The sequence below is a fragment of the Artibeus jamaicensis genome, unplaced genomic scaffold (genome assembly GCF_021234435.1).
Source record: "Artibeus jamaicensis isolate MK-2021 breed Jamaican fruit bat unplaced genomic scaffold, CSHL_Jam_final contig_402, whole genome shotgun sequence".
Classification (NCBI taxonomy): Eukaryota; Metazoa; Chordata; class Mammalia; order Chiroptera; family Phyllostomidae; genus Artibeus; species Artibeus jamaicensis.
Window position 1 is genome coordinate 11,883,445 of NW_026521818.1, and position 14,101 is coordinate 11,897,545.

Below are 14,101 nucleotides of genomic sequence, written 5' to 3' on the forward strand. Positions count from 1 at the left end.
CCATTACAAGAGATTCAGGAGCTCTAAATTCAGGGGTCTTTAGCCAAGATGCAAAACCACTGGGTGCAGAGCATCTATCTACCTAGGCCCCTCTGTGAAACCCCTACAGGACTTAGGATAGGAGGAGAGAGCAAGGGAAAGTGTCAAACAGGAAGCTCACACTAGGTGCTGTGCCATGAGTAAAGAAAATCTTTGTCTTTGACCCAAGAATCTCATGTCTTTTGCCAGCACCCATTAAACTGGCAGGCTAACATGTCCACCTGCAGATAAGATAAAACCTCAGACCCTTTACAGTTTGTGACAGCACTATTGTTATGTACAACAACCATACTGGGTTATTGGGAGAAGGGTATGTAGGAACTTCATGTATAACCTTTCATTAAGTCTAAAATTACTTTTAAATTAAGAATTAAATCAATTACTATCCAAATACCAACACTTCCATTTCAAGTAGTGTAGGGGACCACTTTGTCTTGGCCTGGCAAATGTGACTCAGCTCTGTATGGAAAACCTACAGATGCTAAGTGGTGGGCAGGAGCCAGACCTTCAAACCGCCCACAAACCCCAAAAACCAAAACAAAAAGAAAAAGCCAAACATCTCCCCCCCTCATTTTATTTTTTTTTAAACCAAAAATAAAAAGGAGTAGTTGTGCCTGTTCCCTTTTTCCACACAGGGTCGTTGTCGCCTGTGCATTGATTCTCATTGTAAACCACAAGCGGACTCTGCTGGACAGGGTCTGCCACAAAGTAGTAGTAGTAATAATAATAATAATAATAATAATAATCATGGAGTCATCACCACCATTGTGTAATTTCTATATATTACATCAGGTTATCCTCTCAAAGCGTTTATAATTTGTTGCAGAGTGAAGGATAGGAGAAATGGATAGAGAGACAATGGGTAAAGGTGATGTAATGTACAGCATAGTAACTGTAGTTAGTAACACTGTATTTCATATCTGAAAGTTGATCAGAGAGTAGATCTTAAAATTTCTCATCACAAAGAAAAATTTAACTATGTAATGTGAAAAATGTTCACTAGCCTTACAGTGATCTTTTTGTAATGCATACAAATATTGAATCATTATATTGTACACCTAAAACTAAAATAAGGTTATATGTCAATTACGCCTCAATTTTTAAAAAGTCTTGATTTGCTACAGCAACAGTAATCACTGCATTTCTTTTAGTGATTTCTTCTGTTTGAGGGTTTGCTTTAAACATGCAATTTCAAGTACAATACATTAACAATCACATATATGCCCTGTTTGTTAGCTACGTGCCATCAACTTTGTGGAGAAATTAACACCCTTGGGCATTGCTCTTGAGAATGTAAAATGGTTGAAGCTTCTATGGAAGAGTTTGGCAATTCCAGAAAAATTTAAATATAGAACTAGCATGTAACCCAGGAAGTGCACTCTGAGGTATATATGAATGGACAATGAACAAACAAGAGAACAGATAATGGACAAACGAAAGTGGTACACACATACAATTCAACCATTAAAAGGAACGAAATTTCCATACATGGATGGACCTTGAAAACATTCAAAGTGAAATTACAGGCACAGAAGGACAAATATTATATGATTAATTATGTAAAATACCTAGAATAGGCAAATTTATAGAAGTGGAAAACAGAATTGAAGTTATCAGGTACAGGGGTGAGGGGAGATGGGAAATTATTATTTAATGGGTAGAGAGCTTATGTTGGGAATGTTTTTAAAGTTTTGGGCATAGAAAATAGTGATGGTCACATAATATTATGAGTGTATTTAATACCACTGAATTGTATGCTTATAAATGGTTAAAATGATATTATGTTATGTATACATTAACATAATTTTTTTTAAAGATTAGCCTGCCAAGTAACGTGTCCACACAAACATATCAGACACATTTCCATCAGGCCAGTCCCTCTTTACAAGGGGACTCATTTCCATACCTTTTCCCCATTGTCCCTTCACTACTCACCGGACGCTCCCTTCCACGCTTACGTCACTCCACTGCTCCCTCTTTGCCCACAACCTTTCACTAGAGAAAATCAAAAATAAGCAAACAAAAACTCAACAGAAGGAGAAAATTCTCAACAGTGATCTTTTTTATATTATTTTCTTTTTTAATTACGGTTTACATTCGATTTTCTCCTGTTAATTTCGGACGTACAGCATAGTGATTAGAAAATTGTGTACTTTAGGAAGTGCTCTCCCCAGTGTTTCAAGCACCCACCTGGCATCACACATAGTTATTACAATATTATGACTGGATTCCCTATGCTGTGATCAGTGTTCTGTGACTATTCTGTAGCTACCATTTTGCACTTCTTAATCCCTTCACCTTTTCCCCCAGTTCCCCAATTCTCCTCCCCTCTGACAAGTTTGCCTTTCTAACTGAAAAATGAGAAATCACTAATGCAGATGAGAAACTGACCATAAGCAGATAAAGGACTCAGGAGATAAAAGTTCCATCTTAAAAAGAGACAATAATTAAAACTGCTCATCCCCAAAATAATTAAAGCGGCCAAGGACAAAGAAAAATAAAAGAATCCATGGATTACAGGCAAACACTTCACTCAAAACATTTATTATATGCAAAAGGAGAACAAAGCAGCCACACTATTAATTTCAGTATAAATCATTATTATGTGGTGTGCTAATAAAAATAAGAAAGCTACAGCAGCTGTGCCTCTTACTAATCGCTGGACCTTGAAAGTCTATAAAAGGAAATAACTATTTAAATCACAAAGTTATCTTATATATTGAATAAAAATGTAGATGCAAAAGCACTTTGTAACCTGTGTATTCTTTAAGTAATGTCCAATTGTAGACTATACAATTTCTGAATATGTTTTCTCACACATAAGCACTAACAGAATTATAAATATTAATTTCAGGCAAACATACCTCAAAGAATTAATTTGCTTTGATGTTCTTTGAAGAAAACTATCAGAGAGTAGTGATATAATTCTTCTTTTTCTTGGGGAAAATAAATCAAACATTTAGAAAGCTCTAACGTGATTTTTAAAATTGGTCACTCCTCTTTGGAGACTTCATTAAGTTTAAGGGAGAAAATCCCTTTTGACATATACCATCTTTGCTCAACTTCAAACATATTATTAAGTTTACAAAGCAATCTATAAATCAGTTCACTTTCTACAAATATTACAAATGAACTACTTCAAAGAATAAACATATTTTCTATATTGACAGAAAAGAACAAATTAACTTAATAAATTTCTCTTGGGAGTAAAATATTTTTTGAAGTGCGCAAAGAATTAAATTTTCAGATTATCTGAGTTTTTACCCTAAAAATTATCATCAATAACCTAGTTGATTTTAAATTTACCAAAACAGTTTGTTTTTTTAATCCTAAATGTTAACAATTCAACAATCTTAATTATTCTAAACTGCCTTGGGAATTACCAGTCTTCACTTTTACCTGACAAACAGGCAGACTGGCCACAATGATACCCAGAATCAGAAACAAATGCCTAAGCCCTGGCTGGTGTGGCTCAGTAGATTTAGTGCCAGCCTGTGAACCAAACTTTTGCTGGTTCAATTCCCAGTCAGGGCATATGCCTGGGTTACGGGCCAGGTCCCTAGTGGGGGAGTATGAGAGGCAACCACACATTGTTTCATTATTTATCTTTCTCTCTTTCTCCCTCTCTTCCCCTTTCTCTAAAAATAAGAAAAATTAAATCTTTTATAAAAAAGGCATTGATAATTATGCACAGAGAGCTAACACTTCCAGTGGTAATCATATTGCAATATATAAGTGTATCAAATCAACACATTATAAACCATAAACTTAAAAATATGATATACTTCAATTACATCTCAATTCTTTAAAAAGAAGAGGCAGAGAATACTGAAGTTCAGGCAACTTGTCTAAGCTCGAAGTAAACCTACTTCAGCTTAAAAAGTACGGAAATTAGAGATATTCCTGCAGGCGCAATGGCTCCACTTAACCGTTGACTACAAGTACACTGCAAAGAAAATCATACGTCTTCTTCAGTAAATGTGAAGTGTGGAGCAAGGTCAAGTGCTTGCATGAGCTGGGAATCAAGTGCCCTGGAGCTGGAGACACAATTCTGCTGCTCGCTTATTACCTCCACCTCCTCGTGATTTAACAATATCATCTCTAAAGTGTGGTTACAAGAAATGTCATAAATAAAACACCTAGGCCAAGTAGGTATGTTACAGATGGTCAGTGCTTAATAAATGGATGCTAACTACATCAGTGCAGTTTAATAGAACCCCTACAACTTTATACTTTTAAGAAAGAAAATATTGGAGAGAGAAATAATTTTGCCTCCAGGTGTAGCTGTGTCAGTGTGTGTGCTCTCCCTCTTTCAGATGGATAACAAAAATACTCTGTACTTAGCTACTATTCCATTACTTTTATGACCAGTGATTTGCAAGCGGCTTCCACATCTTGTCCTCAGGCACAGAGCAATATCCATGGAAGATATAAAAGAGTAATTAATATGTTTAGCATCTTTACTGAAATGAGGTCCTAACTCTTCCTAGTCAAGCCTTTCACCACTGTATCACCTTCCAGTGTGCATTTGTAATAGAATGGAGTATGAATTATAATACCTAAAAGCCATCTGTAGAAGTCAAGCTTGTCATCCCCATCCAATATAAAAATACTTCAGTAACTGGTTTGGTGGGTTCTTGCATTAGGCTCAAACCACCTAATACAGTTTATCTGGCCCACCCCCATGCAACCACCACTAATCTCTGCAGCCTTGTCTCTCACCTCATTTCTGCCAGTGCTGGGAACTGCTCTGACTGGTTTCAGGAATTGCAACCATCTCCCACAGATAAGGCTGAGTGAGCAACCTCCAGAATGCGAGCCACAAGGAGACAAAGCTTGTCTCTGGTAGCAAATGCTGGCTCTGATTACTTTCCTGCCCCCAATGCATGGTTGATAGTCCATGACGGGTAAGACCCCTCAGAAGGGGGGCAACCTAAGCCAGACACGATCACTTGGGAGGCCATCACAGAAGGACTCAGGGGGGGCTGCAACAAAGAGGGAGTGATGGACCACCCCCCCGGCTACTCTGACATAGCCCAGTCCCCAGGTCCTCTGGGAGAAGAGCTCCCTGGCTCTAATCCACTTAAGCCTGAAAACCTGTGATGGGGAAGGTGGTGCAGCCCTTTGCCTGGCTAGGCTGGAATCTGGGGTGATCATAAGAAAGAATTCCTAACAAACCTGTGAAGCCTGCTTTGTTAAGAATGCTTTTAGTTAAATGATAAAGGTCTGAGCAAGAAATGAGTTTATTTTCCCAAAGTCTTGTAGCCCTTTAGCTAATAGACCCTGACTTAGAAGAAGCCCTAATAGTTCTTTGTATACTATCTACTGTTTACTGCTTGACAATGATTAATAAGTTGTACCTGAACTCTTGTGCAGAAGAAAAAAAAACAGTAAAAGCCTATCTAGGCTAGGGTCAGTGTGCTCTCCCCTTGAGAGGATAGACAGGCCATTCCGAGGCTCTCCCCCCTTGAGGGAGTAGCCTTGCCAGCCCTTTTCCTCCACAGGACTCAGTAGTCCATGTGAATTTGTCTCATGTCTCATCCATGACGCCACAGGCACTGTGAGCCAGTGTACACGTCATGCCCACCTCTCCAAATACATCACACTCTGTACACTGTACCTCTGTACAGGCTGTTCCCTCCAATGGGGACATGCTTTTTATGAATGCTACAGCTTACAACAACAAATTAATTTGGGATCTTTTAAAGATTACTCCATTTATGGATAGATATGTTGTATTTCTAAGGGGCATGATTTTGCTGAGAAGTTGAAATGACTTTACACTTTCTGAACAAAAGCAATTTTTTAACTTCTCTAGGCTGTAATAATTATAGTAATGAGTTTAGAGAAATGAATACTGTTTTAAATAAGTAGCCAAATAATTGTAACTTAGTGATTACTCAAATCTAAGCATGCTTTTAGATTTTTTTTTTTGTCCTCATCTGAGGCCATTTTTGAGGAAAAAAAAGGGAGAGAGGGACATCCATGCAAAAAAAGAAGCATCAATTGCTTGCCTCCTGGATGTGCCCAGACTGGGGACCTTAAGCACCCAGACTGGGACTGAACCCAGAATCACAACCTAGGTATGTGCCCTGACTGGGAATTGAATCCACAGCCCTTCAGTTACTAGATGATAATTCACCCAAACAAGCCACACCAGCCAGGGCAGAATGCGTTTTAGATTTTAAAACTATTATAAGCAGGGGCTTCCAGCCAAGATGGAAACATAGGTAAATATGCTTCGCATCCTTGCACAACCAAAAGAAGGACAACAACAAATTTAAAACAAAAAACAACTAGGACGGCCAAAAAATAGAACTGTATGGAAGTCGGACAATCAAGGAGTTAAAGAAGAAACATTCATCCAGACTGGTAGAAGGGGCGGAGATGGGCAGCCAGGGCAGAGAGGATGGGTAGCAAGGCAGCGGCTGGAAGACTGAGTGGTCCCACATTCATGTGCCGATAAACTAGGAGGAACAACTAGGGAGTGAGAGAGACCAGGAAACCCAGGGTTCCAGCACCAGGAAACAAAGCTTCAAAACCTCCAATTGTAAAAACCTGTGGGGGTTGGGATAGTGGAAGAAACTGCCAGTCTCATAAGAGAGTCCTTTCGAGGGGCCCATGGGATCCTAGAACATACACAAGCCCACCCCACTGCAAATCAGTACAGAAACGTGCAACTCACCTGTGGGTAGTGGGAGAAGTGGCGGAGGGCAGGGCCAGAGCCAAGCAAGTGGCACCGTTCCTTCCCTGGCCCCTTCCCCACATACAGCACCACAACACAGCAAAGTGGGTGACCCGCCCTAGTGAATACCTAAAGACCCACCCCTTATAATGTAATAGGTGCACCAAGACAAAGAAATATGGCCCAAATAAAATAACAGATCAAAACTCCAGAAAAAGAACTAAGCAATAAGGAGACAGACAACCTATTAGATGCAGAGTTCAAAACACTGATAATGAGGATGCTCACAGAAATGATTGAGTACAGAGACAAAACAAAGGAAGAAGTGCAGGTTATGCAAAGTGAAATAAGGAGAAATATACAGGGCCAAGCCCTTATTATATGAAATATTAAAGGGACTTATCTAAGAAAAGAAGACAAAAATTATGAACAGTAAAATGACAGCAAACTCACAACAATTAACAACTGATGCTAAAAAAAACAAAAACAAAAACTAAGCAAACAACTAGAATATGAACAGAATCACAGAAATGGAGATCACATGGAGGGTTATCAGCAGGAAGGAGGAGGGGAAGAATGGGGAAAAGGTACAGGGGATAAGAAGCATAATTGCTAAGTACAAAATAGACAGGAGGATGTTAAGAATAGTATAGGAAATGGAGAAGCCAAAGAAGTTATATGTACGACCCATGGAAATGAACTAAGGGGTGGGAAAGAATGAAAGAATGTTGGTGGGAGGGGGGTGCAGGGCAGAAGGGCATAAAGGAGAGAAAAAATGGGACAACTCTAATAGCGTAATCAATAAAATATCTTTAGAAACAATAAAACTACTATGAGCATACATGTAAAGAAGTTCACCCATGAAACTAATGAAACACTAAGAGCCAAATGAAATAAAATATAAAGAACCCTCAATGTTTATAATTCATTGAAAACACCACATAATCTCCATATTTCTAGAATTGCATTTTCAGCAATTAAAACAAACAAAATGCATAACAAACCAAGAGGGACAAGAGGTTTCATGAGGTAGAAAATTTCACTAGAAAAAGCAAAATGCATAAATGGTGATTCTAAAATCATGACCCTAAAATATTAACTAAATGTAAATGAAAACAAGCTAAACTCCAGCAAGTTACTTTTATTTTTTAAAAAGCAGATCAGGTAGGTGGTATGGAGGGATGAAATGCAGAGCAAAGAGGATTTTAGGGCATGAAAATACTCTGTATGATATTACACTGTAATGGTGGATATGTATTAGAAATTTGTCCAAACTTAGAATACATACAACACGAAGAGTGAACCCTGATGTAAACTCTGGGCTTTGAGTGATGATGACATGCCATTTTGGCTCATCAACTCGAACAAGAGCACCGCTCTGGTGGAGCATGTTGGTAATGAAGGAAACTGTGATGAGTGGGACCAATGGGTATATAGGAAATCTCCATACCTTCCACTTCATTGTTGCTGTAAATCTAAAACTTCTCTAAAAAATAAAGTTTATGAAAGAGGAGAAGCAGATCAAAAAACTCATACACCTTTGCTAACCATAGGAGACTATTTTTTTTAAGTATACACAGCACTTGTAATTAGTAGTTTTAAATAGACTAAAAACTACATGATAAAGCTAGCGTGAAAATTTAGCCTTGGGTTTATATTTGAAACACTTTTCTTTGAGCATTTTTAAGTGTTATCTCCTAACACATTTAGACAACTTGTTTAAATAAATTGTATTCAGCAGCCGTTTTGCTCATATGTACAGCCCCTCCCAGAAACGAATTATTCATTCTCCTCAAAAGTCCACTGAGGATCTACAATACTGGGTTAACCAAAAAGTCCATTTAGTTTTTTACCATAAAATAAAAGATACATTCCATTTTCACCAGTAACTTTATTAATTTGGATGTTTTGAGTATGTTGGCCTCCTCCCACGTGGTATAACACTGATTGTTCTAAGTGAATGTCTCAGTTTGATTGCTATCAACTTAAACTGGTCTGCCCCGCCCTGGAGCATCATCCAGAGAGAAATCTTCAGCACAAAACTTTGCAAACCCCTTTTGACATATTGGATCAGTCACAGCACCTTCTCCATATACTGCATACATCACTTTTTGCATTTTTATCATTCTTGAAATAATAAAGCATATGTCAAAAATGTTGCAAATTTTCTTCCATCTTCAATATTAAAATGGTGAGACAAAAATTACCAATTTTGATAAGTTTTTTTAAACACATGCTGATGTGATACTGTAACAATACAATCTAACAAAATTGTTTTGAATGAAATTAAAGACAACTAAAAACCATCTGACAGAAAAAAAACAAATGAACTTTTTGGTCAACCCAATACTTATACACCTAGAAACTATGAAAGTTCCTTATACTCAAGATCCATTCTTCTAAGGTCTCATGATCCTGTCATGGGAAAAAGTAACAATGTCCAGAGTAGGATACTCCCAGCATTCAAGGAGTACAAACCAACAAGTGTGCCCTATACCCCTTCTTGGAATACTCTTCTCCTGGCTGGATCCTTCTCATCTTTCAAATGTCAACAGACATACTCTCTCCTCAGAATCTTCCCTGATACCCTCCTGCTATTTTCTGTCACAGCAGCCCACACTTTTGATTCCCTGCATTTTTCTCAAAACTGTAATTACATATTTGGTTTCTTATTTATTGGTTTATCATCTATATCTAATAAACAGCCTGAATACTCCATATGAACACACACTCCACTGTATTACCAGTGATTAGCACTCAATAAACACTGGTTAGAGGATTGCATAGTCTGGTACTCAGGAGAAAGGTATGGCCAACAGCAGCAATTTTCAAACAGTGTGCCATCCCTTAGAATGTCAAGTAAAAAAAGTGACAACAGACAACACAACAATAGCCATCTGCTGCGAATGTATCAAAATTATACCTGCTTTTTTTTATCAGACCAGCAAAAAACATATATTTTTGGTGTGCTGCAGAATTTTAGTAATCAGTTTATATGTGTCATGAAATTTTTAAAAAGTTGAAAATCATTGGGCTAGAGATATTGGGGTAGAGGTCATAACTTACCCATGAAAACTGGTAAGATCACCTGTGTGAAGTTAGAAGAAAAGAGAATCTAGATTCAAGGCCTGCAGAAACCTGACACTTAGAGTTTGCATAGGACAAGCAAAGACAACTAGGGCAGAGAGGTCAGATAAATCAAACGGAAGACAAAGGAAGCGGAAGCGTGCTTCAACAACAGAGCATTCAACAGCCAAATGCTGCCAGGAGGTGTAGTAAAAAGTGAACAGAAGAGGATCCACTGGATTTCATCTCATGGAGATTACTGGTGACTTCAGTGAAAGCCATTTCAGGACAGTGTAGGATCTGATGACAAAATGCAGAGCGGTTCCAGGTGAGGAAGTACAACCACTAATAGTTAAAACTGTGAGGGCAGCAGTGAGATAGGTGATAGATGGAGAGCTTCGGGAGCCAAGGAAAATGATCCTGAACACCCAACAAGTAAAGAGAACAGTACAGGTGAATAGCAAAAATTCAAACAAGGAAAGCAATCCTCACAATCCTTTAATGCAGCAGCACGATGGCGTAATCCTGAAAAACACTTCAACAGCTGGGCACACTGCGAGCGTTCAATCATGCTGTTGGTGGTTTAATAAATTGTCTCTTCATTAGACTGTAAGTGCCCCAAGCAGGACATAGACCATGTCTGTTTTATTCATGGCTGCATTCCCACGACCTAGCACAGTGCCTGGCACACAGCAGGTGCTCCATAAATATTTCTGAGTGAATTCATAATTCTGAATACAATCTTAACCACTCTAGTAGCCACTTTGTCTCAATCCTCTCGTTTTTTTTAAGTCTGGCGGAAAGTGACGACTGTCATTCAAGCATGCTCAGAGTCTTGCGGAAAGGTTAAATAATAACGAACCTAAATAAACGGCTTCTTATTAAAGAACTGTGACAACTATTTCAAAGTGATAGCAAGGTCAACCAGCCAGGCCAGCGACTTCCTGGCAGGAGCACAAAGATGCCAAAGCCAGCACTCCTCCGAGCCAGAGCCACAGCAGCTGCCTCCCGGGACCGGGGCGCAGCAGCCTCGAAGCAACCTGGCCTGAGGCTCCGCCCCCACCGCCAGTGGGTCACAGGCAGCAGCTGCATTCAGACCTGCCCTCAGTGGGCTCCAATGGCAGCTCCTGACAGTCCGCACTGGCACCGTATACCTCTCTGCCCGGGGCAGCCACTGCCGGTGCTACGGTGCTGCGTTGCCCTCCCTCCGATCCTCCTCTTTAGGCGTCTTCGACCTCGAGGACGAGGCCACTGGCTGAGGTCCCTGGAAATTCGATCTTCTTTCCAAGGCTACGTGGCAGGAACGCAGATCTGCTGCCAGAGGGCGCCACATGCTAGTGTAACCTTTTCTCTCAGAAAGGCGTGTGCACGCCTGCCACGCACAGGGGCGGGTCCCTGAAGCCTGTGCTCGAAGTCCCGCCCCACAGCATAGAAGGAACGAGCCTATTGGTCAATAGCCAGTGGGACTTTCACGTACGACCAGATCAGGACGTGAGGGTTGGCCTCGGGAACAGTTGAGAATAGGTTAAAGTGGTTGGGACATGTAAATGGTTACCCTCTGAAAATGCCGCAGGTAGCAATGAACCTGCCTTAATTTCTTTCACTTATTTAAAAGTGAAAATAAAATACAGTTCTCCGTTTTCCACCTTAGCATAGCACTTTAAGAACTGGCTGGGTGAGTGGGCACAGCAGTTGCAGCAACTGATGACAATAGTTAATAGCTAAAGTCCAACACAAGGGAGGTTGTATCTAATGAAAACTGAATTCACCCTTGTCTCATGCCAGTTTTGCTCTAGAAGGGCAGAAACTTGTGTCCTGTATCTTGGACTTCTTGATATTTCTCCTGGCATCAAGCATAATGTTATATAGTAGACAGCAAATATCTGTTTAATGAGGTTTTAAATTTTCTGAGGCCTCTAAGATCAAGAGGCAAATGGAGGGCAGGGATTTTATGGATCAAGAGAAAAAAGCCACAGAAAGAGAACTATCTTGTCCAACTCTGCACAGCTCCTGGATAACAGCAGTATAGCCCACAGTTTTGTAAAGCCAAAATGAAGCCCATCTTAGAATGGAAGCAGAAATTCTACTTTCCCAAAATGCTTCTTTTCATTCAGTAATAATTTGTTACTGATACCAATAAAGTAGATTTACCACTAACAGTAAGAGAGCAGTATTGTATTTCTTAAAGTGTTAGTTTCACTAATATGTTCATAACAGAGAACATATTAGGTTCTCTGTTATCTTAAAATTAAGCTTGTGAATAGAATACAGGGCTACTGTTTTCAACTATCTTGCATTCTTTTCCCCTGCAAACAACACCCATCATTTCTTTGGGACTACTGTAAGGGAGGGGTAGGAAAAGGCTGAAATATCTACAGGCGATGGATGTAGGGTGGGAGAAGGACCTGACACTTACGCCAGCTGGAATTGAAAAATAAGCAAAACCCATGGACGATAAAGAGGAAGATGAATCAGAAAATAAATAAACATTGGCTGCAGATTTAGGTTGAAGAACCAACTTTTTAACCACCAGAATTTGATTCTTGTGACAAATTTTCATCTCTCATTTCTAGTTTCAAGATGTGGAATGTTTTCCTAAGTCACTTATGGTCCCTCTGGACTCCCAAATAAACCCTCTTATATTTGACTTTAACACCCCATGTCAGATCACTGGCTCTACCCTTGACAATATTCAAAATCCAACCACATATTATTTCTGCCCTGGGTCAAGCCCCATCACCTCTTGCCTAGGATTTTACAATAGGCACACAAGTGGTCCCCTGCTCCATTCTTGTTTCTGTGTAACCTATTTTCACAGAGGTTGACCAGAAGCAAAGAAAACTCCCATGCGGAAGGAATACAGGTTGAGAAGGGGAAAAAAAGGCATTTTTCTCATGAAAAGCAAGAAATTAGCCCAATATTTAGGTATATGAACTCTGACCTTGAAAGCTTGAGGAAACGTATTCCCCACCCAGCCAGTACTACTTTTTGTGAGGTTACCAGCCTGAGACAGACCATGGAATATGAATAAAGACCATCAGTGACCTAACCTCTGGGAAATGCCAAGATACCAAGAAAGGGGTTAAAAGATCCTTGAAGGAATGCAGCCAACTTCTCAATGCAGCGATGTTGCAAAACAATGTACTGAGATGTTGATCTATGTTTTGTTTATCTTCCAACTCCTAGTAGGTAACCAAATCATTATGATTCTTTGTCTCAGGAGAGTTTGAATCATAAAACTGATTAGAATATCAAGCCTGAGAGTGTGTGTGTGTGTGTGTGTGTGTGTGTGTGTGTGTTGCTGTGGGGGGGGCCTGGGGGCAGGTGCTGATTATAGGAGGGGATTGATAAGTGCCATTGAGGTAAATGGAAAAATTGCTAAAGGGAAGATTTTTCCTAACGGGGAAGGAGACAAAGGAAAACCAAACCCCACCCCTGTGGTGCCCTTGACCCCAGATCTCCCAGCATTGTGAAGACACTGCTGCTACTACTAGAATACATGGGACCAGGATGGCAGAGACAATAGCATCTCAATGGTAGCAAATGATAATAGAAAGTCTGAACAGCTCCCCTGACGTCTTGGCTGAGAAAAATAAGGGTTTTCCGGAACTACTATAAAGGACGCATGGACAAAACCAAGGGGGAGGGAGGAAGGAAGGGAAGGAGGTGGGTTTGGAGGGGGTGGGGGAGGAGTGGGGAGAAAATACGGACAACTGTAATTGAACAACAATAAAATAATTTAAATTAAAAATAATTAAATAAACTCTCTGATAATAATAATAAAAAAAAAACAGCCACTTTTAAATGGAATGAGACCTGCTATCCCAGAGGAACGGCCCTGCGTATCTTACTCCTCAAACTTTTGGAATGTTAAAAGTGCTACTGTTGGTATTTAGCTAGAAAAAGGGAGCAAAGGGAACTAGACATAGAGTTTAATAAATTGGAAAGCATAAGCCTGTTTGCTTGTTAACTAAGAAGCACAGTTTATTCCCCCAGGGGATTACAGCACTGCACTGCCAAGGAGATTAATGCTCCTCCCTCCACCCCTTCAGTACCAGATTATTGGAAGGTACTAGATGAAAGAGGCCTATCCATTTAACTAGAGAGTGGACCTAGCCAAAGCCCAACTTGGGAAGTTGATTGGTCATTTTCAGCAAGCACCTGGCTCTCCCCAAACCCAAGCCCCTGGTTATAACCCCATGGGAACAAATAAACTCTCTCTCTCACCTGTGGCCCACACTCACATGGTACACGCACCTGTTCTCTCCTTGGCCTCCAACACTGCCATGGTCTACTGCTGGAAACACACTA

The 14,101-nt window shown here is 40.0% G+C and overlaps 1 protein-coding gene across 1 annotated transcript in view; it reads right to left on the minus strand.

Moving 5' to 3' along the window:
* DTWD2 (DTW domain containing 2) overlaps positions 1–11,123 on the minus strand; it is a 78,225-nt gene extending 67,102 nt beyond the window's left edge. The window contains 3 exon segments of the mRNA XM_053665280.1: positions 68–78; positions 10,878–10,977; positions 10,980–11,123. Of these exon segments, the coding sequence (XP_053521255.1) occupies positions 68–78; positions 10,878–10,977; positions 10,980–11,123 (255 nt within the window).
* Between the last annotated feature and the right edge of the window lie 2,978 nt (positions 11,124–14,101).